The sequence below is a fragment of the Daldinia loculata genome (genome assembly GCF_022478755.1).
Source record: "Daldinia loculata strain CBS 113971 unplaced genomic scaffold F4817scaffold_2, whole genome shotgun sequence".
NCBI classification, from domain to species: Eukaryota; Fungi; Ascomycota; class Sordariomycetes; order Xylariales; family Hypoxylaceae; genus Daldinia; species Daldinia loculata.
In genome coordinates this window covers 391,683-416,331 of record NW_026054856.1, presented here as the reverse complement: position 1 = coordinate 416,331, position 24,649 = coordinate 391,683, and the positions used below count along the sequence as shown (strand labels likewise).

At 43.3% G+C, this 24,649-nt stretch overlaps 8 protein-coding genes across 8 annotated transcripts; 4 read left to right on the top strand and 4 right to left on the bottom strand.

The window, feature by feature from the left end:
* Nucleotides 1–15: 15 nt before the first annotated feature.
* Nucleotides 16–3,123, top strand: F4817DRAFT_323546 (Rap30/74 interaction domain-containing protein). The gene is made up of 2 exons (XM_049301521.1): nucleotides 16–2,013; nucleotides 2,067–3,123. Exons 1-2 carry the CDS (start codon nucleotides 616–618, stop codon nucleotides 2,778–2,780), a joined length of 2,112 nt encoding a protein of 703 aa, XP_049163499.1. The 5' UTR covers nucleotides 16–615; the 3' UTR covers nucleotides 2,781–3,123.
* F4817DRAFT_323545 (Pre-mRNA-splicing factor of RES complex-domain-containing protein) lies at nucleotides 3,124–4,573 on the bottom strand. Its single transcript, XM_049301520.1, has one exon. The coding sequence runs from the start codon at nucleotides 4,298–4,300 to the stop codon at nucleotides 3,260–3,262; it is 1,041 nt and encodes a 346-aa protein (XP_049163498.1). The 5' UTR covers nucleotides 4,301–4,573; the 3' UTR covers nucleotides 3,124–3,259.
* A 1,115-nt stretch (nucleotides 4,574–5,688) lies between these two features.
* F4817DRAFT_323544 (uncharacterized protein) lies at nucleotides 5,689–7,661 on the bottom strand. Its single transcript, XM_049301519.1, has one exon. The coding sequence runs from the start codon at nucleotides 7,309–7,311 to the stop codon at nucleotides 5,953–5,955; it is 1,359 nt and encodes a 452-aa protein (XP_049163497.1). The 5' UTR covers nucleotides 7,312–7,661; the 3' UTR covers nucleotides 5,689–5,952.
* A 508-nt stretch (nucleotides 7,662–8,169) lies between these two features.
* F4817DRAFT_311366 (CoA-transferase family III) lies at nucleotides 8,170–10,239 on the top strand (the record flags this gene model as incomplete). Its single annotated transcript, XM_049299988.1, has 6 exons — nucleotides 8,170–8,438; nucleotides 8,507–8,709; nucleotides 8,784–9,502; nucleotides 9,569–9,651; nucleotides 9,715–9,793; nucleotides 9,871–10,239. The coding sequence occupies 6 exons, from the start codon at nucleotides 8,170–8,172 to the stop codon at nucleotides 10,237–10,239; spliced, it is 1,722 nt and encodes a 573-aa protein (XP_049163496.1).
* F4817DRAFT_80896 (uncharacterized protein) lies at nucleotides 10,239–11,897 on the bottom strand. The gene has a single exon (XM_049307913.1). The coding sequence runs from the start codon at nucleotides 11,644–11,646 to the stop codon at nucleotides 10,576–10,578; it is 1,071 nt and encodes a 356-aa protein (XP_049163495.1). The 5' UTR covers nucleotides 11,647–11,897; the 3' UTR covers nucleotides 10,239–10,575.
* An 803-nt stretch (nucleotides 11,898–12,700) lies between these two features.
* F4817DRAFT_80855 (uncharacterized protein) lies at nucleotides 12,701–13,680 on the bottom strand. The gene is made up of 2 exons (XM_049307912.1): nucleotides 13,221–13,680; nucleotides 12,701–13,161 (listed from the first exon to the last, which is right to left on the bottom strand). The coding sequence occupies exons 1-2, from the start codon at nucleotides 13,406–13,408 to the stop codon at nucleotides 12,732–12,734; spliced, it is 618 nt and encodes a 205-aa protein (XP_049163494.1). The 5' UTR covers nucleotides 13,409–13,680; the 3' UTR covers nucleotides 12,701–12,731.
* Nucleotides 13,681–17,419: 3,739 nt separating this feature from the next.
* Nucleotides 17,420–18,715, top strand: F4817DRAFT_323536 (uncharacterized protein). The gene is made up of 4 exons (XM_049301518.1): nucleotides 17,420–17,578; nucleotides 17,627–17,764; nucleotides 17,845–18,213; nucleotides 18,367–18,715. Exons 1-4 carry the CDS (start codon nucleotides 17,540–17,542, stop codon nucleotides 18,406–18,408), a joined length of 588 nt encoding a protein of 195 aa, XP_049163493.1. The 5' UTR covers nucleotides 17,420–17,539; the 3' UTR covers nucleotides 18,409–18,715.
* A 619-nt stretch (nucleotides 18,716–19,334) lies between these two features.
* F4817DRAFT_323534 (subtilisin-like protein) lies at nucleotides 19,335–22,336 on the top strand. Its single transcript, XM_049301517.1, has 8 exons — nucleotides 19,335–19,646; nucleotides 19,719–20,035; nucleotides 20,098–20,113; nucleotides 20,174–20,234; nucleotides 20,294–20,390; nucleotides 20,469–20,526; nucleotides 20,589–21,931; nucleotides 21,995–22,336. The coding sequence occupies exons 1-8, from the start codon at nucleotides 19,527–19,529 to the stop codon at nucleotides 22,131–22,133; spliced, it is 2,151 nt and encodes a 716-aa protein (XP_049163492.1). The 5' UTR covers nucleotides 19,335–19,526; the 3' UTR covers nucleotides 22,134–22,336.
* Nucleotides 22,337–24,649: the final 2,313 nt, after the last annotated feature.

The following is a 24,649-nucleotide window of genomic DNA, read 5'->3' as shown; positions in this document are numbered from 1 at the left end:
TTGCCCTTTGTTCTAAAATTGCCTGCGTTCAAATGACAAAACAAAGCTACGTACTTCGTACCTCTGAAAAAATAAAATAAAAAATCAGGTAGGTACATGTACATCCATACCGTTGCTGCCTTGGTACATGTTTTATGTACCTAAGGCAGACAAGCAAGGCACTGGAACTGGCAGGCTCTACCGCATTAGATCCACGGCTGATCCTGACTTGATTGTACACACCTTCAACTTCCTCTATTCTGTCTATTCACTACCTATTCACTTCATCTCATCCATCCTCCATTCACTTGGCATTTTCTCCTGCCACCTTGCAGCTTGTCTTTTTTGAACATATTCATCTTGCAACCCTGACTAGAGGTTGTGCACCTTTCTGGAATAATATTTTCCATCTTCATTTTTCCTTAGCATTTGATACGGGCGCGACATTCGATTCGTCTGTCGATATCTTGATCCAAATCAGCCTTCGTCTCTCGACCATCTCATCGTCTTCTAGTATACTCCTCGATTTACCGATGCTCGTTTATGAAGCATAGCGCAATAAGTCACGACTTAGGACGTCTTCGATACTTGTCGAGGCCTGCTAGTTAGAGGGTGCTAACTTCTGACATCGCCGCTATGAGTGCAACACCCTCGCCCTCTGGTGGCCCCAACGGCCAGAGACCAACCCCTCCTCCTGGCGCGCCACCGCTGCGAAGGCCACGAAATACTGCGAATCCCCTCGTCCCTAGAAGGAGGCCCGCAAACCGACCACCCCCTTCGACGCTTTCTAGAGGTTCTACACCAAATGCTGCACCGCGACCTGCCGGTAAGCCGCAGCAATTCCAAACCCAGGGCAAGCCGGGGCAACTGAACTTCGACGTATTGCGTACACAGAATGGCGGATGGTCTCAGCCTACGCCGCCTGGCGCCCAAGATTACCCTCTTTATGTCACAAAGAAGTCCCTGAAGGAAGGATTACGCTTCCATGTAATGCGATTTGCCCCACATGGCGGAAAGCTCGGAAAGCCTGATGGTCCTGGAGTTGACCCTACCAATCAGGATGAGTTTACTCGTCCTGTTACGTTGCACCGACGCGATCCCAGACAACCGCCGCCCGGTCGCGAAGTGAAAGAGGAAGCTCCTACCGAGGAGGAGACGGTCGATACTGCTGAAGCTGAAAGACTTGCACAGGTGAAAGCAGAGAGGGAAGCACAACGCGCGGCCGATAATGCCCAGAAAGCACCGGTTGTTAAGGACGCAAACCCGAAGGCCAAGCAGCAGAAAGAACAGAAAAAGCCTGGCCTACAAATTCACTACGCACCCCGTACCGAAGAGCAGAAAAAGCAAGCCGAAATTCGATATGAGGAGGCGCTGCCGTGGCACTTGGAGGATGCCGATGGAAAGAATGTTTGGGTTGGCCAGTATGAAGCACCTTTGTCTGACTGCAAAGTTGCTTTCAAGATTCACAACGGGGGATTTCGCATGATACCTCTGGAAAAATGGTACAAGTTTCAGTCGAAACGTGGATCATTCAAAATAATGTCCATTGAGGAAGCAGAGAAGGCCATGAACAAGAAGGTCGCTCTTGGTCGTTGGGCGGTAAGAGATACTCAGCGCCAAGAAGCGGAGAGGGCTATGGCAGAGTCTCGAGCTATTGTTAACGGCCGCGTGGCTGTCAAACAAGAAAGCGGCACATTCAAGCAAGCTTCACGCCAGGAGAAGATGGATCATGATGACATCGACGTTTCGGGTGACGAATTCCAGGATGATGATGAGACTGCTGGATACGAACCTGACCGAGACGAAGACACTAAGCATGCTAATACTCGAATCCGCCGCGACCAGCTCAATGCCAATCTTTTCGGTGACGCAGACGAGGTCAAGGTCGAGAAAGAAGAAGATGAGGAGAAGAAGGAAGAGCTGGAGCGAAAGCTCTTCGGAAAATCCCTTAAGAAGGCTTTAAAGCGACGTGATAAACAATTCCAGTACGACAGCGACTCCTCTAAAGAGAGGGACCCTTTTGCTTCCTCAGACGTAAGTACTTGCTAGTCAGTCTAATTGGTCAATCAAAATTAATCAAACTGTAGGACGAGTCAGATTCCGATTCTGAAAACGAGAAGGATGATGAGGATAAAAAAGCTGAGAAGGATAAAGACAAAGATGCCGGAGTGTCGTCTAAGGGAACCACTACCCCCCAAGGGAAAAAGGCAGCTGCCGAGGCAGCAAAGAAGGGCAAGTCTCTCAAGCGAGCCGGGTCTCCACTGGGTTCGGATTCCAGTGGCACTGAATCTATCCGGAAGAAGAAGAAGACTACACATGATAGTCGCGGAAATACCCCATTACCCCGTCGCGGGAAGCCCGGTGCCGGCTCTACTAGCGATGGTGAAGGCACGGCTGGTGAGATGTCGGACGGTGCAGGAGGCAAGAAAAAGCGGCTTGGCCCGTCAGCTGCAGGTGGGAAGCACAGCGCAATAGGTACCCCCGCCGGATCTCGAGCCGGTAGTCCCGCTCCGGCCCAAGGAGCTGCCACCAAAGGGTCATCAGGTGGTACTCGAGCTGGTTCTCCCAGTGCTCCTGCTCAGAGCTCGACACCGGGAGGGATCGCAGACCCTATCACTGCCCAGGAGATTATCGATGCCCTACCACCGCTCCCTCAAGGTATTACTATTGTCCTACTCCTGAAGAAATTCCAGGATCGTCTAGATAAACCTGGGTTTATGCAGAGGAAAGACTGGCTTAAGTTGGTGAAAGAGAATGCCAACTTCAACACAGCCGAGAAACTACTTCGCCGGAAGGCTTAGATCGCTCCCCGGGATGGGGTAATCTTACCCTACAGTTTATCTGCGGGAAGTGTTATACTGAACAGGATTACATTTTATGATTTTTGCAGCCCCCAAATCGTTACCCCAAAGCTGTAGAGCTTTGGAAGAATCTCTGCGTTAGATGCGGCATTATGCCGATAGTGAATGAGAGGTGGGAGGGGGTTTATCTCCGCTGCTGGAGACAGGATCGTTATGGAAAGGGAGTAGGTTAGATAGTATGCCCCCTAGATTTCCTGCAAATATGCCTTAGGGTCTCGTATCATTTCATTTCTGCGCGAGGGCTGGCATGCCGACAAAAATGGACTACAAGCGAATCCGTAGATATTAGGTTATACAATTTGCGTTGCGCTATGGCTTGCTGTGTTGACTGCCTTAGACAGTTGGTATCTTACTAATTTAACTCTTGATCGTAATCCCCTATCCCGTGCATGATCGTAGATTTACCTTGTAAATGCTTATTACTCGTCCATCTGCCACGAGTATTCCAAGCCCTTGTTCCTCTCCCGTCTGTTGATAGCCTTGAACCTCTCTGCCTCAAACCCGTTCCCCCTATCGACACCATCCCACCGATACCCCGGCCGGATGCCGTATCGATTCGGCGTCCATGCGCCCTGGTATATCGGCTTGCCCTTCAACTTCCTCGTCTTCCCACCTCCACCTCCGTCTCCCGCCCCCTTAGGCTCTATAAACCGCGCCATGCTATCACCCCACCGCACCTGCTCCTTCATCTCGCGGTTCATATCCTCATCGTCCGCGTGCCGCGCCACAGTCATAACCTTCGCGTCCTCGAGCTCTTCGCGCCGCCGCCGCGCCGCCTCGATCTGGACTTCTCCGCGCAGGGCTTCCGTCTTAGCGGCTTCGCGGGCCGCGGCCTCGGCTGCCTCCCGTCGTAGCTCTGCTCGCTTCATGCTCACGTCTACGCGTCGCCCCGTCGCGTCCCGGTATATCGTTTCTGCTTCGCCGCTTTTGCCCTTCTTATGGCCCCGCTCTCGCTCTCGCTCTCGCTCGTATTCTTCCCTCTCGGCGCGCCGCCGCGCTTCGAGCTGTGCGGCGACGGCAGATGCGCTTTGCAGGCCCGCGTGCGTGCCGTCTGACATCATGACCGCGGGGGCGTCCGACGCGTCCTCGTCGGCGGCGGCGGCGGCTGTCTCGGCGGCGGCGGAGGCGAGGATGGCGTCTGCTGCCCTTGCCGTTTCGGTGTCTTGGGCTTGGGCTTGGGTTTGGGAGTCTGTGTTGCTGGACGCGCTGCCGCCGACGGTTTTCCACGCGGACTTCTTCGCCCGTCGGAACTCGGCGCTGGTCCCGGCTACTACTGCGGAGCCATTTTCGTCTTCGTCGTCGTCGTCGCGGCGGTTGGCGCGCGCCCAGCCGGATTCGGTTTCGTCGGCGATGATGAGGCCTGAGGAGTCGTCTTTTTGCTTGCGCTTGCGCTTCTTGGAGGGCTTGGGGTCGGCGATGAGGTAGTGCGTTGCGAGGTAGTTGGATAGATCTGATGGCATTGTGGTTGGTTAGGGGAGGGAAGGGAAGGTTAGGAGGTGTGGTGGTGGTTGTTTAGGATGCGTTTATTGAGGTTTCGTGGAAATATGGCTGTGCTTTTATGGGAGCTTGTGAAATAATGGGCCCTCTAAAAAGAAGAGCATGAATTACTAAGGAGCAATAGGATGTTTATAGAGTTGGGTATGGATATTCGTTGATTTGAGGAAGGTAGAGGTTGAAGCTTGGAACTTTAGATGTTGCGATAAGAGATAACGACGTAAATATCATGGTTACAAGATTATTCTCGTAAGACAATATTTGGCTTAGTTCGTTACTGTTTAAGAGAATCATTCTCAACTCAAAATTCTTACTATTCAAACATGCCTTCACAAATGTATTTTTCCCATTTCTTACATTCTCCTCTCATTTAGAAATCATTTCTACTTTGTCTTATTTTTTAGACCTTCCCGCCCCTTTATCCTTAGTATCAGCAGTTAGAATAGCCTATCAGTTTCCCTACTACTCCCTAACCCTGCCAAGCGGATGGATTCTTGAAGCGTCCACTGCTTCGTCGTCCAAACCTGTCCTTGGGTTCTGCGACTCATTTACACTACCCGCCAGAGGCTCAATCTTTGCTTTGACGAGTCCCTCAACCGTTCCAACTACCCCTTGGCTGTCGGCATGTGAAGCAGTGTGTTGGTGTTGACCTAATGGCGTAATATTGGGTCAGTCATCATAATATCAATTGTAGTTATAAGACTACCAAGACTACCAAGACTACCGTACTTACCCTTGCCTCCGAGAGGTTTGATTCGGGTTTGGTCGATGGTGCGGTTAGAACCTGCCGAGCCGCGGTCCGCCCCGTCGTACAGTGTGTTATACTTAACTTCGGACTGAAGAGGCTCGATCTTGGTACCGGAGATTTCTGCAATGTTGCCAGTACTGTAAGGTGTTACTAGCTTAGTTTAACACATCTGGTCAAATCGAAAAGCGACGAAGTCGTTTAGTAGTTCAGCTTACTGTGGGAGCACCTACGAAGGCATCATGATATATTGGTGTCTGCTTCAATTTAACTTTGTATGATATTTCTAAATCTGATATATCTAATAAAATAAACGTTTAGCGGCACTTCACGGTAGATTTGATTGCAATGCCTTTATATCAAGAGCTCGTTAAGGGGCTTATACTACCTACGAAAGCTGCACACTTGTGTCATAAAAGGGGTCGATGACGGGAATCTGACTGTCAATCATAACCAGCAACAATCAATCACATCTCATCTCCTCACGGTCCCTCATCTTCATCAAATAATTTCAGAAACAGCATCGATATGATTTGCCCTCATCTTTGCCACATGCATCACGCTACCAGACCGGTACTGTAGTTTGTTTTAGAGAGTGCCTTTTTTTCTCGAAAATTTCTATAAGATTAATTGCAAGATGATGTAAAAATTATTAATTAGTATCTTAATGATTACCCCCTTTTCGAACCCATTACGATGTCCCCATCCGGGTGATTTGTTTAGTGGTATCTAAGCAATATGGCATTCAAGTACAATTTTGCTCCGTAGCAATGTAATATCCAGGTTACCTAAGAGTAGGTGCTGTTCATCCAAAGGCGCTCAATATAACTACGAGGCATGGCTTTCTCCTTACCAAGTGGACGTGGCTGGCATTCATGGCTCCAATAACAGTTCTCTTCTTGGCTGGTGAACTTTCCAATTCTTCAGCAAATACCCTGCGGAATGCGTTTCTAGCTCGTAAGAACAGTGAGCTTCGTTAAACGCTTCCCAATCGTCTTGCCAACGTAAATCAGTTGGTGTCATCGGCCTGGGCCGAGGAGGCTCTTTTCCATTGATTAACAACTTGTACTGCCTCCACACTTCCTGACGATCGTCAAATAGCTGTCTAGCCACGGCTTCCGTACAGATATGCCCAAATTCAACCTCGGGTACCTGATAGGGGGCTACGGATTCTCCCTTCGCCACACTCTCCATATCAACCCTGATACAGTTCTTGGTGTACTCTCTTACGTAGGAGAAGTATTCGCCAGTAGGTCCGTTGAAATTCGCCAAGCGCCATGCACCGTAGCCCATAGAGCCGATCCAGGAGGACCGGTAAGGGTACTGAACGGTCAATGAGAACAATGCGTCAATTTCTTCAATGGGAATAAATCGCCAGGCTTCGCGCCCATATGAAACTGTGTCTCGTTCTGTATCCGCATCTGGGGAGTTTGGCGTTGATGACCTTGCCGATTTCCGGACGAAGTGAATGTCGAAGTGTAATAAGTCCCATTCAATGACATATATCTTTTCAAGCTTAGGTAGTAATCGAATTGTACTCAAAGCGCTATCTTCCGGGTTATATTCATGGCCTGAGGTTAAAAGGGGGGGTGCAGCATCTATCGCTAGGTTTCGAACTTGTTGTAAGCTCTGAGGATCAAAATTTCCAGTGCCCCATGGGCCATTATCTAATAGACCGTATCTGGTTATTCCATCATATTTGAGACATAACACATCGTTCTTGAAGTTGAACCAAGTCCATGGTCCGTGGTTACGAGACGCGAATGCAAGCTGGTATCCAGCACTGATTAACACGCGTCGCGATTCTACGCACGTATGGAGCAGCGCTGGAATAGGTGCTTTGCTATAGATATAGCTCTTCCGGAGGAGCTCATATGCTACGTCGGGATGTTCGAGTAACCAATGAACAGGAATCTCGGGGGTTAACTGAGAGGGTTCCCATGGATGTTGTGCTGGGCGCGAGGTTGTAAACCCGTAAAACTCCAATTTCCTCTGCGACCGAATATCTTTATACGACAAGATTCGTTCGCGCCAGTTCCGAGCAGAATAGGTTAAGGATGGGTGTAGTTTAACCTGCCCTGGAACTAATTCGTTGAACCGCTCGAGGAAGTCATCTATGTCTTCATGCAGTTGTGAAACATGGACGATGCGGCGCGGTGTAGCTAAGAGGAACACTTCGTGTCGGATTTCCGGAGGGAGAAAAGGGAATAAATGGAATGCATTGATAGTCATGTTAACTTGGGGGTTTCGGCGTATGTATATGACTGGAGTATATAGGTTAACTAATGAACTTGTTAGTTGCCCTGGTTCGTTTTGGCCATTTCTTCTGCTCTTAGTAATATAGTATGGGTATGCGCGACGAAGGATGGGTAAACTAGTAGGTTAAGAAGCATTGAGATGATTTATATCCCCTGGCCGTGCGTAGGGCACAGACCCAGCACCCGAATGGGCAGTATCTATTGATGCAATAGCTGTCAGATATTACTATCTGTCCGATACATCTAAAATGTAATATAATAAATTCTGTTACCAAATAACCTTTTAGTGGTATAGCAGTTTGTTCGACAATAGCCTTCTTCTGAGTTGGAATATGACATAGCACACATCTCGTCACATTTACTCTTATATACATAGTATATACTTGACACTATGATATTACTATATCATTTAGGGGGGTTAAGTAGTTTATTTATTATGTTACTAAGTTCAACTCACAACTCAGTAAACGAATCATTTTCTATACGGGTTGCAGTTAATCCTTGGCTAGCGTGTGGCTCCGATTCTAGGAGTTGGAATAGTTACCGCAGTCAAATTAGCGGTCTATACCTGTCTTTCGAATCCCGCGTCCGACCCCCCGAACGCCGTGCTATAGCCCCGTCACTAAAAAGGAAATCAGAACAAGTTCTACTATTTATTGAAAATAAGGGCACCGGAATCATTCCATCCCGAATTGCGAATTCAGAACTCTCTTATAAATGTGAATAACTATATAGGTTGGCTAATTGCCTCTTCATATCACAAGATACTGCGAAACCACAATATTCAGCCCATACACTAATCAAGCTTCTATATATACGCCTTTTGTGAACTATGAGCTCCATAGGTTACTCAGTGCCTCAAGAGACTCAAAGACTCTTCCAAGATGGCATCCTCAATAACCCCTTAATGAAAGGTCTGCCACAGGAGTTGCACTCGTTGAGCAAAACCGTTCAGTTTGAAGGATCCGACAAGCCCAGTATCCCCATTAATTGGCGGTTCGCCGAGAGCATCTCGGCGATGAAGGCTTTCGAAGCAACTATGCTCAACTATCTTATCACTAAGAAATATAATGTCGCGCCTTCTAACGTCAGTATAAACACGTAAGTGGTATCCCTTATTATATTATATAAATAGGGGGGAATACAGGGTAGCTAAAACTCATCGATAGGGACCATGCTTCGCTTTTTTTCATGTCCCCATTCGTTGCATGCGTCGTCAAAGACGGCAGCCCAGTGCAGATGAACCCGTTCTCAAAAGAAATTTCGGAATGGTTCCCTAACCGTGACCTGCATAGGGCTGCGGGTTCTCAACATAGGACTCTCGCCACAAACATCTACAAGACGAAAGACGGGCGATTCTACCACATACACGGTAGGGATACACTTGGAATAGCCTTATCTCGGTGTTTAGCTTGAATGTTTACTTACAGCGCAAGCATTGTTTAGGTAGTATGAACCCCAACCCTACACTTACAGCACTGGGGCTACCACTCAATGGGGAAGAGAATGATACATACGACTCCGCGGTGGAGAGGATTCAGGGCGTCGTTTCACAGTTCGATTCTACCGCGCTAGATGAGCTCATGAACGAGCAGTACCGCCAAGCGGGCACAATCGCATGGACGTCCGACGAGTACTTCGCAAGCGAGCACGGCCAGGCGTCCGGGAAAATCGGGCTCTACGAAACGACCAAGGACCCCAATTCCTCGCAGCCAGCGGCATGGTGGCCCGACAACGCGAGCTACCCGTCCTCTGCGACGCGGCCGCTCGCCGGCCTCAAAGTCGTCGACTTGGCCCGCGTCATTGCCGGACCCACGATCGCGCGCTCGCTTGCGGAGATGGGCGCTAGCGTGATGCGCGTCACGTCGCCTAACGTCACGGATATGTCTGTCCTGCACCAGGATCTCAACTGGGGCAAGTGGAACTGCTTCCTGGACCTGAAAGATGAGGTGGGTAAGGAGAAGCTCAGAGCGCTGATCCGGGAGGCTGATGTTGTTGTTGACGGGTATCGGCCGGGCGTTATGGAGAGGCTTGGGTTCGGGCGCCAGGCCATCTTCGATATGGTTAAGGATCGCTCCCGTGGTATTATTGTCGTTCGGGAGAATTGCTACGGCTGGCATGGTCCTTGGGCCCACCGGAGCGGTTGGCAGCAGATTAGTGATGCGGTATGTACTTGGCATGATGGCTTTGAATCCGACTTGTCAGTGTTACTTACACTCTAATCAATATAGTGCTGCGGTGTTTCGATGTCGTATGGCAGAGCCATGGGTAACGATGAACCAGTAACACCGGTGTTCCCGAATTCAGACTACTGGTAAGTACGACCAACCTGGCCTATGAAGTCTCCCTATGATAAGATTATGCTGATATATTATAGTACCGGTATCTGTGGGAGTACCGCCGTTTTAGAAGCGCTCGTTCGACGAGCTGAACATGGAGGTAGTTATGGTGTCGACGTAAGTTGATTCTTCCTCTCTCTGTTCCCTTTCTCCCGGCTACATCCTTGCTGCTTACCAGTTCTCTCCTCTATCAGGTAGCACTCAACTATTACTCCCAATGGCTAGTCCGTTCCGTCGGGACCTACGACGACGAGACATGGAACGAAGTGTGGAAGAGACATGGGTCACCAGTATTCCGCCATTATCATGCAATGCCACACTTACTGCCGGCAATACTAAAGTTGCTATATCAGCACGATTCCCAGGTGCTTTTTAACCCTGCCTTTTTTCAAGAGCGGGAAGCGAAGAATATAGGGGCTACGTTCATCCAAGTCAAGCCCGTCGCACAATTTGCTGATGGGGCTGTCGATCTGGGATACCATATCGGCACGCGTGGGAATGGCGTGGATGAGCCTGTCTGGCCTGATAACTTGACGGTTGAGGTCGTGCGTGGTAAAAACTGAAATGTGTACGTTTCATTTCAGTAGACTCTTTTCACTATGATTAAAAGACCGGACAGTACTACTTGCCATGGCTATATTTTGTGGTGGGGACTTACTACGTGTTTAACCCTACTTACGTTCATTTTGGCCCCCCTGAAATCCTTCTCAAGCCTAGGAAACATATATTCGTAGGGAGGGAGTAGCCTATTAAATTTAGGTCCCCGATCTATATGAAGACGATGTAACAAAAGATGACTTTGCCAATGAAGCCAACACAATCTATAGGAGCCTAGCAACTCGTAACTGGAAGATTTGCAATCATAGGTCATCAGATATTTCCAGGCCCGAGACGATTCTCTACCGCTCTATGTTCTCGATAACGCGCTCTTGCCAATCAGGTCCATACTTGCGCTCCCAGATGCGAGAAATATCATCCATCACTTCGCTGCTTACATCGATCCACGTTTCTCCCCGAGTCATCTCGATATGTTTTGAGAGCTGCGTGATATCAAAACAATGTCCTGCCCAAACTCCTCTCGTGATCTCCGTTAAGCCTCCTATATCGGCATTTGGCACTGATGACCAGCAGATGCGAGATAAGATGACGTGTGGGAAGCCTATGCCTCGAATTCTTGGCCCCTGTATGAACTCTGGCTTCAGAGCGATAGCCTCGGATCGAACGAACTCCTTGGTCGTTAAGTTACGGAGGACCCACGGTTGATCCCGTGGATAGAAACAGTGCTCTTTAAAGTTCTTGAAGTCATGTTTTGGTGGTCCGTTGAATACCAAGCTATGGTCGGCGAAACTGTTGATGCATCGTATGAGAAGTTCTGTTTCTTCTGTGCCCTTCCATATAGTTCCAAGGCGTTGATGGCGGCCCATGACGAAAACGCTGAAGTCATATAATGTTACAGGCTTAGGTTCGTCAAAGAAACTACCAAGATCAAGGGCTGCTCTTATCTCAGGCTGGTCGAAGGAGAGGATCTCAGCATCTGAGAAAAGTCCAGGGGGGTAATCATTGGCCTTGACCAAATCTCCAACGCAGACGATTTTCTCTCCTGCCCAAGGACCCAAATATGCGGCCCATTTGTCGTGGAGGACCGGGAGTGCGAGACTCCAGAAATATACGCTGGTGAGGCCAAGTGTAGTACAATCTCTAGCATCAGCAAGTTCGGCAAATATTTTGAGGTGGATTTCGCGAGGCAAACGAAATATCCCTATAGGAGAATTGTTCATATTGGTATATTGGGAGGTGTAAACCGAAGAGGAGATTGTACGCTGGTGCGACTTGAGGGGCACGGCAAGGAGATAGACGAGGTCTTCGAGTTTTTCGATCAAATCACGTTCAAATAATATCTGCTCAAGATTGGCTCTGAAATGCCGATATTTTCGGGCACGAGGCGCCACTAAGCAGAACTGTTGCCACATGATGAGTGTAGATGAGTGTAGATGAGTGTAGATGGGCGTTGCTTGAGGAGGATTTCAGTAAAACAACAAGCAAGCCGATGGTAGGGAGAATGAGATTGTAAATTTATATGTGATTCCAACTTGATGTTGAAAAAGCTCACTTAGATGAAAGCCAACTAAAGGCATCTCTGTTTGAAAGCAATGTTCTTTTTATAAATGTACCTAGCCTACCTACATCCAATGTTAGGTACTCTACCTGCATCTGCCTTCTGTTGAAGCAACCTAACACCAACATGCGCAGATATACATAGGTGATGTATCTTATCTGTAGGAAGCCAGATCGGATGTTGTAGCATAGCACGTGCTTTACATACCTAAGGTACCTTACCTAATGTAAGGTCGCACGGGCCACAATCACATACACACAGTTTTAACAATTCTTTCAAAATATTGTCACTTCAATAAGCAGCACACTTCACCCTCGCGCAAAAAAATCGACTTATAGATTTCGAACATCATTCGCAAGTCTGAAGTGAAAGGAAATGCAAGCGGCATGTATTGGTATTAAAAATGATATCTCATACAACGCATTATACTCCGCGCACTGAGAGAGACAAGCCATTCTGCCACTTGGACGTCCTTTCGCACGATAATTCCATGAACCAGTCCATCCATTAATCGAATCAAAAAAAGAATATACAATACAATGCGCCGAGCCATCCTTCTCCGACCATCACATCCGATGGTTAGAGTTAAGCTCAACACCGCCTAATGGATGTCTAGGTAGGATATGCATGAAACAAACAATGGTCCGTTGCCATCTGAAATATGCATGCTTGGGCAACAACGAAGCCATATTAGAAGTCTAATGCCACAGCTCTTGCGACAGAAAAAAAGAAGAGAATCATATCGGTCGTATCGAGTATTACCAAGAAGCCTTCCACCATACGGTACAAAGGCGCTGCGCCGTACTGTTTGTCCTAAACTGCGAATAGGTAGAATGCGAACGAAGAAGGACAACAAGCCATGCCGAGAAAAAGAATAACGGATGCAGCCAGAGCACCACGAAGCCGGCCATACGATCTAGAAGCGAGTCGAGATATCCTTTATACGAGTTCGAAGCCGTCGTCTTCAATGATGTCAGATTCCTGTGCCGCTGGTGTGTGGTTCCTTCGACGGAGATTCTGCCGGGCCTTTCGACCCCTGAGAGCATCCCCATTGTTGTCAAGGATTTCGTACTCCTTTTCCACGAATTTTTCCGTCTCCTTCGGGTTGGTCTTCACGAATACGTCCAGCGTTAGTGGTTTGCCCGGACTTTCAACCCTATCGAAGCTGTAAAGGACGTTATCCGAAATACTAGAGCCTCGTCGGGTCTGAGATGATGGTAAGAGATCATAGAGGGATCGCGAGACATTGGACGGGTCGTGTAGTTCTTCTAATGCGTCTATCTTGGCACGCGAGTAGCTCGATCGGAGTTGGTATCGTTCCTTATCACGCGGTTTGACGATGTTCTGGCTTGCTAAGCGATTGGAGTGGCTGATTTGTTAATATTGGATTACAGGGCGCATGATACACGGTTACTGATTATGACTTACTGGAGAGTTCCCTCAGGCCGAAGTTTCTCACGTTGGCTTTCGCTCCCTGTGATGATTGCATCTTCTACCCAGCTGTACTTGCACCCAGCCGAGGGTCGAGATCCCCGCGACCACTTTTCTACGCGCTCCTTGAACCGCTTCGAGTCTTGAGCAAAGCTTCGGAGGTCTCGGGCTTGGTCGAAAGCCATGATGGAAGGCGATTTGATCGTGCGGATACGATAGTCAACAACGAGTGGTATATTATAAAGTTGCTTGTGATGGGATGTAGGCTACCGTCTGGAGTAGGTCTATCCCCGAGGAAGGTGGTTTATTGGGAGTGTCTTGAAAGAGAAAGAACTTGGTATTTAAGGGTTGACGACGGTGTCGACGTGCGAGGATTATAGATTTAAGGCGAAAGCGATGATACAGGGGCGGAGGGTATTTGATGAACAATGAATACCGGATAATGGAAGAATGGCTATTCGTAGGTTCAAGAGCAGGATGGAAGTATGTCAAGAGAATGGATGGCTCAGTGCTTTCTGGAAAACAAGAGACCTGGGAGATGACTGAGTCACGACGGACGGATGACGATTAGGTAAGATGGTGGTAGGTCTTGTGTTTCTTCGCTGTTTGCGAGTTGAGAAGTTGCTTTGTCTCTGTATGACGGTACAGTAGTGAAAGAAGCACGGGAGGAAGGTAAGCAGGTGGGTTGCCGTTCAAGTGACGGGAAAGCGTGGCTTATTCGTTTCTTGCGATGTCAGAGTCGGGAAAGGCTCGAGCAAGACAAAGGCCGGGTGACTCAGTTAGGATAAGGGGGCCACGGCCAAAGGGGTACACCGCGATAATGATGCGATGGCTCAGTTGCGATTGCGGGTTAGTCGTTGTCGTTATCGATACCCGATACCCGATACCAACAGACTGCTTAGCCTTGATGGGAACGATGACGCAGCGTGGAGCGAAGTACTTATCAAGTATAGATAAGACAAACAACGAGTTTGGACGATGCAAAATCGAAACAGAACAAATCTAATATCGAGTTCGAAATTACCGGGGAAGTTGAGAGGTCTACTGAGAGCAAGAGGGAAGAAAAGACGAGAATCATTAAATGGGAGAGGGAATTATGAGGTTTAATTAGGGATGGGAAAAATATAATATCACTAGCGTATAATACCGTATAATATTATATAATACTGCATAATTGATGAATTATGCGCATAATCGGAAAGCGGACCCCTTTTATCCGGCACGCTAGTCTTACATTGGGATAATGCTAGTAATGAAACATCGTGTCTAAGGCTATTTTACGTTGGATTTCAACGAATTGCCTTAATTGATCTCCTCGAATTGGCTACACGTGAGGTTATTTTTCGGTCGCATTTTAGCCTGAATTGTTGATTTTCGAGGCCAAAATAAGTGTTGTTATGATTGTAAAAATCTATGTGGTTAAAGCTAAAAAAAATTTATATATTGATTATATAATTATTCAATTATAAAATGCGTATTATACGCATTTAACGCATTATACGTATAATATCGCATAATTGATCAATTATGCGCATAAAACCCATCCCTAGGTTTAATAAGGAGGATACCTCATATAGAGGTACCTAAGGTAGGTACCTTCTCAGTCATCTCCAGCTATGTCCTTATCGTGGTCTTAGTTAGACTTAGCGCGTGGTATGCAACATTGAATTTACACAGAGGTACACTAAGTAATATGGAAGTTACTAGATTAGGTTACTACCTAGGTAATATGTTATTAGCTTTACTACAATCCATCGACCTTTCTTGTTCATCTGTTGGCTGCTTTGAAGGTATGGGAAGTCGAGAACGGGAGCCTTATTCATTATTACATGGCCCTTTCATGGGTTGAGTGTGCGTGTGACAACAAGGTACTTAGGTACATATGAACCTAGGTACCGTTCCTAAACCTCCGATCGCGTATCAGCAATTTCTATGTAGATTATCTTCTACGAAGTACATGCCTATTATTAGAGCGAGCTGGTGACCTTCCAGCGTTTTGCTAAGAAAGGATTTGATTGATCGAAGAACTTCTTGTTCACATTTACATAGGTGTGTGACGAATCTAGGCGGCTATTCGAAATCGACCTGTTCCAAGAGGTTCTGGAGGATCTCTCAGTTCCTACCTAACTCCTAACATTACCGGGCTGTACTAGGCAGTACCTCATACAAAGCTCGACCTTGCTTCACCTTCATCTCGTGCTTCCAGCTCTGCCATGTCATTTGCTAATCGGCCTGTCTTTTGTATGACCCCGTCCAAACACTAGTTCGCTCCAGTCGATGGACTCGAGACATATCACGTTCCTTAGTCCAAGGCACAGCCTAGGTACTCTCCTATTATTAATGAAATAGACGATTCCCGACTATGTGTGCAACAATAGTGTACACCTCTTATTGCTATCCCGTTTTTCGGATGCATGGTATTTGTTGCCTGCGAGGCAATCTGCCTATCATGCAGGATGCAGTGTCTCACTTATTACCTTCACTTACTCTGCTCTATGCCTTGAGAGATCGGCAAATAGACTTTACTATGTATGCGCTATGTAAGTATGGCCCCGCCTCCACATGCCCGGTCCTGCATGGCTTTGCGATAAGACGACATGGCCAAATCAGAAAGCCCATGTGCCTGTCTCTGTAGGTGATAAGGGGGGGGAGGTGTCTAGAGAGATGAATTGCGGCTTCGCGCTGCTGCGTGTACATATATAGCTCGGTATGTCCGTTTTCAGACCATATCGCAGCTCGTCTGTGTTACGGATTTACTATCGAGACGCCCATTTCAACCTTTATGATTTAATTATTGTTCAAGTTCGTCCGATCTCGACGTGTTAGTCCGCTCGCTCACTGATACATGTACTTGACATCCCGACGGCTGCTTGTGATCATAGATGGCTACATGTAGTCAAAATGTACCCCGCTTGGCGCATTCGTTGAGTAGACTGCAATTCTAGGAATTCCCAATCCACACGATATGATTGGCAAATAATAATAAAAGAACACCTAACCTACAGGTATGCAATGAAGCTAAATAGGGGTGAAGCGCACCAACGAAATGAAGGGTGAAATCTAGGTTAGGTGGTTCGGGGCGACGCGGCCGTTCCGAGAGCTGCCGGCAAGCTACAGTAGCCTGCTAAAGCCGATAAGGTACCTAACCTAAGGCTTGGTGGGGTATGGGGACAGCGTCATTGATAGCGCTTAACGATTAAATCAAGATGACATAATCCAAGTTAGCCGAGCCCCGTGGACGAGGTGTGTTGACCTCATTTTCGGGACCATGTTCATTCATTCAAGTTAGGGTCATATGATTGATATTCTGATTTGAGCTGACAGGACTAATAAAGCCCAGTGACACTAAGGATTGTCTGTGGCTTAGGTACCTAAGGACAAGTGATTACAGCAGATGAAGTATGAAATCTTCCTAAATAGGAGGTTAAACTCCTCGTCGTCCAGCAGGAATCGTGAATCGCGCGGCGTCGGGTACGTCATTCCTAACGGAAGCCTAGACGGTTTCGTTCTTGTATTTATTAACGACAGTGTGGCATTAATGCGGCTATTACGAGATATGTGCGTCATAGTTGATATTAGTAATTAAATTCCTGATGACTGCCAAGTATGGTGTCGTCGTCTAACTGGCGCCAGTTGACTCTTTGATTTGAGGCAGAGTTCTCTTTTCCTGTTAAGACATCTAAAGCTTGGAATATCCCTCAGAATATACCATATAAGGGGACCTAATATAGGCGTTAGAAGTAATGTTACGCTTCTCTTTACTTAATCGTCCGGGATAAGATCAATTCGAAATTAGCGTTTACTTAGTCAAGGTTGAATTTATGCTATTGTCTATGATATTATTTGTTCAAATCTTGTTACCCCTGGATAGTTTCTGAATAGCCCCTTAATCATCCCATTCTATCTGCCCCGTCTCGTAGGGGTAGGTAATTGCATCATCTGAGCTCATTGTATAGCAGGTAACGATCGATTGAAGTATACATCGTGACGAGAAGCTGTTAGACTTACTCAGTCTTGATGTCACTCCCTTTGTCTAAATGACGACAGAGCCGTAGCCTCATCAACAATTCTCATGCCGCATTCAGAAGTGCCTTTTAGTGAAGATGTCCGGTTTGAGTTATCAAGCTATCATCTATCTCGACTCCTTGATATATAGTCGCTTTTCAACTATCCAATATACAAGTATGGTAAGTAATTTTCTAGTTAACTTCAAGCTATCTACTTCAGCAGCTTTCTAGATGAACATCAATTAGCACTACTTCCAATCTAATAGACCAACTTCGAGTATACCGTAGCTGGATTAGCGATAAGTTAGCATGGATTATCTCAGGGAGAATAATATTTCGTGGTGGACCGTACGTAAATGCCATTCATCCTCAGAAAATGAACTAATAGAGAAAAAGGTCCCTTTTGCCTTTGTACTAGCTTTATTTCCACGGATATACTTTGGGATCCTTGGATCTGGAAGCCGAGTTTACGACCCTAAGAATCCTCGTAGATTTGTGGCATCTGCTAGAAAGTCGGTAGCACTGAACACTTTGGTATGTCTCGTTAATTGTAGAGACCGTAATTCTCTATAACTGATGGAAGCTGCTTGTATTCGATGCTAATGATATTTCAGACTGTAGCGCGCATAGAGCGTTCCGAAAATGCTTTGAATAACGCATTCGAAAATCTACCACTGTTCGCTGTCGCAGTTCTCGCTGCCAATGTAGAGCAGGTAGACCTTGAAACTCGCAATTTACTCTCACTTCTCTACCTTGCAATCAGAATCTCCTACACTTGGGTGTATATTTGGGGACAGGAGTATGATTGGTTATCTTCTTCGACCCGGTCTATACTGTGGCTATGCGGAAATATCGTCCTTGCGTATTTGTATCTCTTGCCAGGAATCCAACACGATGAGTTGGAAAAAGAACGCAGCTACTGGCTCACGGAAGCCGTCAAACTACCACCTGGCCACACATTGGCCCAATTTAGAGACAACTTCGTACGTAACATCGAGAGCTCCCCTCACCCCCTTTAGCTAGTCTCTGGAACCAATATTTCCGTATCAGAATGACTAAGGAGTTATTGCTCCAGAGACGTGCCTTGGCCCCTAGATTTCTCGCCCAAAGAAGTAATTATTAATATCTTGTTATAGGGACAGTATAATCCGGATTCTCTAGTAGAATCGGAGCTCTGAATACATAAGAACCAGCTGGAAATGTTTCTAGCACTCCGGAATACGCATACTTAAGAACAATATTTTCGAAAAGTAAAATATATTCATTTTACTGTTAGTGGAAGCTTGTTACGGCTGAAGGAACCTTTCAATCGACTCATATAGTATAAGAAAAACAAAGCAGAGAGCCTTCCCAACCCAACAGGCGCCTTTTTGATGTTTCTAAGCGCCGGATAGTTATCCAGCCTAGATTTTATGTATCTTACTACTCTTACATGTTTACATCTATCTATTCCGTAATAGGGGGTATGGGGGAAATACTTGCTAAGGATCGTGTGTAATTGGTAACTCTTTAATATAAGTAGTTTGGAAGCATTAGGTACTTTATGATATCGCGATATAACTCATCAAGAGCCAAAGTTGTGTATTTGGTATCTTCCTATTGCTATGCACTAGAGTAAAGCCTTTATACCACCATAGCGCATTAAACCAAGATCTACCTCTTCGTATAATTCTTTTACACATAGCTCTACCCATGTAAGGGATCTTTGTAGGTAGCTTCATCAGATAATTGAGCTCGCAATGTGATTTAGACCCGGGTAGTAAACATATCAGATTAATACCAATCCTCGTATCCTCGTCCTTAGGGAATTCCTCTTTCTTAACGGCATCCAGGCTCTCGTAAATATAGTCTTGATTGCTAACAGAACCCTCGATGAGCCTAGTAACGAATTGCTTTCTCTCGAACATGCCATATAGTGGATTGTCATTACACGAGCTTTAACGAGATCAACCCCTGCATTAACGCAACGTCTTGGCGCGGATAGTAATGGTCAACCTTGCTCAAATTGGTAGTTGACCTTCTATGCAGACCTTTTCCGTCTTTAAGCCGTGATCTTCACAGTGACATCGTCTCATTACACTAGGCATTATAGATACCCGGAATCCTATCAGAACACCTTTGTGGGGCAAACCTCGTATAATGAATTGTGGTCGCATAGAAGAGGATGATTCTAAGCTCGGTATAGTAGACCGCGAATAGAGCTGTAATTACATATAAACGATATCATGGTCGCGTGGCCTACTATGTGAGAGATCTAGTTTAGTGGTATCCTCGCACGTCGTGACTGAGGCGGAAGATGCGTTTCCTAAGCCTTGCTTTGGCCCTCTCCGGGGGTGCCGCCGCTCTGAACCGTAGGGCTGATAACACCGCGAATGCCGCTCGTATCTCGAAGAGCTTTATCGTCGAATATGCACCTGTGGGTTATCCCATTAAAGTTACGATACTATATAATACCTGCAGATCTCTGAACTAACCATTGCACTTCAAGGGCCAAGTAAATAGACGAGATGGGCTTGCTTCCGCTGAGGGCATCAAGATTGTTAAATCTTTCAACAGCCCCGTCTTCTCCGGTGTTAGCATCGAAACCGACTCTTACAGCATTAATAAGCTCGAGGGAATGCCTGGCGTACTGCGCGTTTGGCCGAACGAGAGGGTCTATCTGAACCCAGCCGAGCCAAAAGTCCTCGATGGTCTTCCAACTAACTTCAACTATACTACCCACAACGTCACTGGGGTGAGTAAGCTTCACGAAGTCGGTATCTATGGCAAAGGTGCAAAGGTTGGAATTGTTGACTCTGGAACGTGGTAAGTATTTGCTCCTTGTCTCCTAAATGTCACTTAGGTGTAATGCTGACCAGTTGGCTAAGGTATAACCACACAGCTGTAAGTCAATAGCTTCTATCCGCTCAAGTCTAGGTCCGTTCATGGCTAATAATTGATTAGCTCGGTGGTGGCTTTGGCCCTGGCTTCAAAGTAGCCGGTGGATACGACTTCGTGGGTGACGGTAGGAAGAATTAAAATGCCCGGAGTACCTGTTAACTGCAAAATTGACGTAAAATCTAGATTGGCCTAGCGAGGAGAAGAAACCCGACGACGATCCTCTTGACGTCTTCGGCCACGGAACTCATGTCGCTGGAATTGTCGCAGCAAAGGGCGATTCGTGAGTACTCCCCCTTTTTTTTTTTTTTTACAACTAGCTATGCAGAGGATACCGTGCATTAGTCTTACGCTTCTCTAGGTGGACAGGTGTCGCTCCTGAAGCGACTCTATACTCGTACAAGGTGTTTCCCGGAACTGTAAGTCTTAAAAATCGGTACATATAATGGTAGATGTGAAATTAACTTATAGGTGACTTTAGGACTATACTGATACCGCCACACTGATCGATGCATTTCTACGAGCGTATGATGACGAGGTAGATGTCGTAACCGCTAGCATTGGTTCTCCTGGTGGCTGGTCGACTCATGCCTGGGCTGAAGTAGCCTCTCGTCTCGTAGACGAAGGTATTCTTGTTACAATCGCAGCTGGAAACTCTGGAGACCAAGGTCCTTTCTATGGAAGCACTGGTTCATCTGGTACTAATGTCATTGCAGTTGCTTCGGTCGAGACGGAGGTGTTCCCTGAATTCCCCTTCGGAGCCAACTTCACAGTCGACGGAGTTACCAATACTACCACTCTCGGCTATCTCCCCTCAACTTTTTACTTCCCGTCCAAAGTGGTGGGGTGGCCCATCGTACCCCTTTCTTTCAATACTTCCGATCCTGCGGAAGCATGCGAGCCTTACCCTGAAGGCACTCAGAACCTGACGGGTAAAATACCAATTGTAAGGCGTGGTACTTGTACGTTCGCTATCAAACAAGGCCATCTGGCTGCTCTGGGGGCGGAATATATGCTATTTTATAACAACGAGAGTCCATTGATTCAGCCGGGAACGACCGACGATGAGACACTTATCGCATTGGTCGTTGCGGAAATCGGAGAAGCTTTTATCGACGCTGTTAGGAATAACGGTACCGTGACGGCAGATTTCTCTGTGAACCCGGAGAACCCAATTGGCTACGCAAACCCCTTTGCCAACAAGCCTGACATCTTTACGCAATGGGGACCCTCTTATGACCTGGATCTTAAGCCCGATATTGCTGCGCCTGGTGGTAATATATTTAGTACCTACCTCGACGGCGACTACGCAATCATGAGCGGGACGTCGATGGCGACCCCGTATGTTGCTGGTATCGCGGCTCTTTACATCGGAGCTTTCGGTGGTCGCAGTGTCCACGGTAAAGGCTTCGCGCATAGCCTTCGCAGGAAGATTATCTCCAGTGGAGCAGCTCTACCTTGGTTCGACGGTTCGGATCAGGACTATGGCTTTACTGCTAGTGTTGCGCAGGTCGGTAACGGGTTGGTCAACGGCTTCAAGGTTGTGAACTACAGCACGGATGTCGATTACGAGAAATTCAACCTGAACGACACTGCGAACTTCAAAGAATCCCACCTAGTTACCGTGACAAATAATGGCGCCCGTGATGTCAGCTACAGCTTTACTACGGAGAGCGCTGGTGGTATTGAGGTTATCGGTTGGTTTTCCGATGCTGGATCAAGGAGAGTGAAGAAGTTCGACGAGTTGGAGCCCATAGACCTTCCTGTCGATGTTCGCCTACCAGAGGATTTCACCCTTAAAGCCGGAGAGAGCAAAACCGTTACGTAGGCTCATTTTACCCCTGGATTTTGCAAGGACTATAACTAATATATACCTAACCTATGTAGCGTCAACTTCGTTAACCCTGAGGGTTCGGGTTGGAACTCTTCTGGTTTCCCTCTGTATAGTGGGAAGGTCATATTATCATCAAGCGCTGGAGAACAGCTTTCTTTCCCGTACCTAGGTGAGTACCTAGCGCGTACTTAGATATAGGGGATGCTAAGAGGCTGTTTGGGACCGTAAGCAGTGCTTTACTTATGGCTCGTGCCAACCCTAACACATAAATTGGCTGAATTGTGTCTCGATTATAAGGCGATCTCCATTATAATTTAGATAAATTAACGCCAACTTTAATATATATAAACTATTAAATATTTATAGTTTTATACTTATAAATTTAACTTATATATATAACCTAAAAAACCCATATATGGTAAAATATTGTAAAATTTTTTGGTATTAACTTTTCTTTTATATATTTTAATTTAAATTTTAAAAATTAACAAATTTTTAAAACCCGATTTTAAATTTAAAAAAAACCTTAATAATTAATTTTACTAATTTTACTAATTTTAAACCATCGTTAATTAATTAAAAAAGTTTAAATTTATATATAAACGTTAAATTATATATTATTTTTCTTTAAATTTCCAAAATTTATTAAATTTACAATAATTTAAATTTATTATATTTACATTATTATAACAATTTTAATAAATCTTTATTTTTTTATTAAAAATAATTAATTAATCTTTTTTCTTTCGAATTAAATTATATTTATAACTTTTAATTAAATAATCTTTAACCAAATAATATTTAATTAAACCATATATTTTTAACAAACGTTAATTACTCGTATAAAACCTTTTAATTAAACCTTTAACCTTATTTTAATAACTTTTAAAACTTTTTGCAAATAAATTAATAATGATATAAAGATAATTATTAATAATTTAAAAAAAAAATCTTTTACATAAATAACCACTTTATTAAAAAAACATTTTACCGTAAACGTTATTTATAAATAAATTAAAAATAAATTTAAACATTTATAAAATAAAATTATTATTTAATTTTAACTTTTAATATAAAATAACTTTAAATAAAATAAAAAAATTTAAATAATAATAATTAAAATTTATTAATAAAATTTATATTTTATTATTAATATACCTTTATTATTAACCATTATTAAAATAATTTATTAATAAATATAAATATATTTTAAAATAAAACCGTTTTATTTAAAATTTTTAAAATATTGTTAATTAATAAAAAACGTATTTAAAAATAAAATTAAAATTATTAATAACTTAGTTATTAATTTAAAAATTACCATTATTATTATTAATAAACAATAAAAAACTTATAATATAATTATTATAATTAATAATTAAAATTCCAATAATTTTTTTAATAATTTTAATAATAAATTACCAATTATATAAATAATATTCGAAACATTTTAATAACGTAAAAAACGTAAAAATATTATAAATAATAATAATATTTTTTACTTACTTTATATTATATATTGAAAAAAATAAAAAACTAATAGTATTTTAGTTAAAAAAAACTTAAATAACGTTATTTTATTATTTGTAAAAATTAAAAAAATTTTATTTAAAAAAAAAGAAAATTATTATAAAATAATAAAAATATTAAATTAAATATATTTAAATAAAATTAATAAAAATATTATAATTTGCGTAATTAATATATAAATAAAAAAAAATAAATTAATTACCGTTTTTATTAATTTTAATAATATTTTTCGTTTAATGTAGTTTAAAAGTTTTAATAAAAAAGTTAAATAAATAAAAAATAATAATAAATTTTTTAATTATTTAAAAATAATATATAATATTAATAACTTTATAAAAATTTATAAGTTTAACAATTATAATTTTAAAAATGAAATTAATATAAATTTAAAAAATAATAATAAATTTTAAAAACTATTTTATTTAATTAAATTATTTTATATATATATTTTATCTTTTTTTTATATATATATTAATGTAAAGTCTTGTTTAATGTAAAATTTAATAAATTAAAAAAAAAAAGAAAAAATCTTTTTTATAAGTTATTTTAATAATATAATTAACGTATAAATAAAATAAATATAATAGTTTATTTAATAATTTATATAAATTATTATAGTAATAATATTTATTAATAACCTTTTTATAAAAAAGTTTTTAATATTTTTATTAATTTAATTTATTATAAATATATTGCATTTTTTTATTATATCGTTAATCCACCGCATTCGTTACATCGTTAATTTATTATATTAATTTATTACATTTTATTGTACCAATTTATCATATTAATTTATTACATTTTATTATGTTAATTCATCGCATTTTAAAGCTTTTTATTAAGTTTAAATTATTGTAAAAAAATTTGTAATTATTTCTTTAATATATTTGTAAATATTATTTATATTTTAACATTTTCGGCTTTATTTTCTTTAATTATTAATTTATAATTTTTAAATTTTTTTAATAATAGTTTTAATTTTTTTAATATAGTTATAAATATAATTAATACTTTTTTTTTCTTTAATTTTTTTAAATTATATATTATTTATTTTAATTAATTATATTTTTATATTTTATTTGGTATTTTTATTAATTACATAACTTTTATAAATTATTAAATATTTTTTTTCCATTAAAAAATTCTATATTTTAAATTATTTAATTATTTATGTAAAA

What these genes read in the sequence shown, in the direction of transcription:
- F4817DRAFT_323545 (XM_049301520.1), bottom strand. Translation starts at nt 4,300, where the DNA reads ATGCCATCAGATCTATCCAACTACCTCGCAACGCACTACCTCATCGCC.
- F4817DRAFT_80855 (XM_049307912.1), bottom strand. Translation starts at nt 13,408, where the DNA reads ATGGCTTTCGACCAAGCCCGAGACCTCCGAAGCTTTGCTCAAGACTCG. An exon ending in CGGCCTGAGGGAACTCTCCA is followed by an intron (nt 13,162 to 13,220) that starts GTAAGTCATAAT and finishes TTAACAAATCAG; the next exon opens with CCACTCCAATCGCTTAGCAA.
- F4817DRAFT_323534 (XM_049301517.1), top strand. Translation starts at nt 19,527, where the DNA reads ATGCGTTTCCTAAGCCTTGCTTTGGCCCTCTCCGGGGGTGCCGCCGCT. An exon ending in GTCGCAGCAAAGGGCGATTC is followed by an intron (nt 20,391 to 20,468) that starts GTGAGTACTCCC and finishes ACGCTTCTCTAG; the next exon opens with GTGGACAGGTGTCGCTCCTG. An exon ending in GGAGAGAGCAAAACCGTTAC is followed by an intron (nt 21,932 to 21,994) that starts GTAGGCTCATTT and finishes TAACCTATGTAG; the next exon opens with CGTCAACTTCGTTAACCCTG.
- F4817DRAFT_323536 (XM_049301518.1), top strand. Translation starts at nt 17,540, where the DNA reads ATGGATTATCTCAGGGAGAATAATATTTCGTGGTGGACC. An exon ending in ATAATATTTCGTGGTGGACC is followed by an intron (nt 17,579 to 17,626) that starts GTACGTAAATGC and finishes ATAGAGAAAAAG; the next exon opens with GTCCCTTTTGCCTTTGTACT. An exon ending in CCCAATTTAGAGACAACTTC is followed by an intron (nt 18,214 to 18,366) that starts GTACGTAACATC and finishes ATCTTGTTATAG; the next exon opens with GGACAGTATAATCCGGATTC.
- F4817DRAFT_323544 (XM_049301519.1), bottom strand. Translation starts at nt 7,311, where the DNA reads ATGACTATCAATGCATTCCATTTATTCCCTTTTCTCCCTCCGGAAATC.
- F4817DRAFT_323546 (XM_049301521.1), top strand. Translation starts at nt 616, where the DNA reads ATGAGTGCAACACCCTCGCCCTCTGGTGGCCCCAACGGCCAGAGACCA. An exon ending in ACCCTTTTGCTTCCTCAGAC is followed by an intron (nt 2,014 to 2,066) that starts GTAAGTACTTGC and finishes ATCAAACTGTAG; the next exon opens with GACGAGTCAGATTCCGATTC.
- F4817DRAFT_80896 (XM_049307913.1), bottom strand. Translation starts at nt 11,646, where the DNA reads ATGTGGCAACAGTTCTGCTTAGTGGCGCCTCGTGCCCGAAAATATCGG.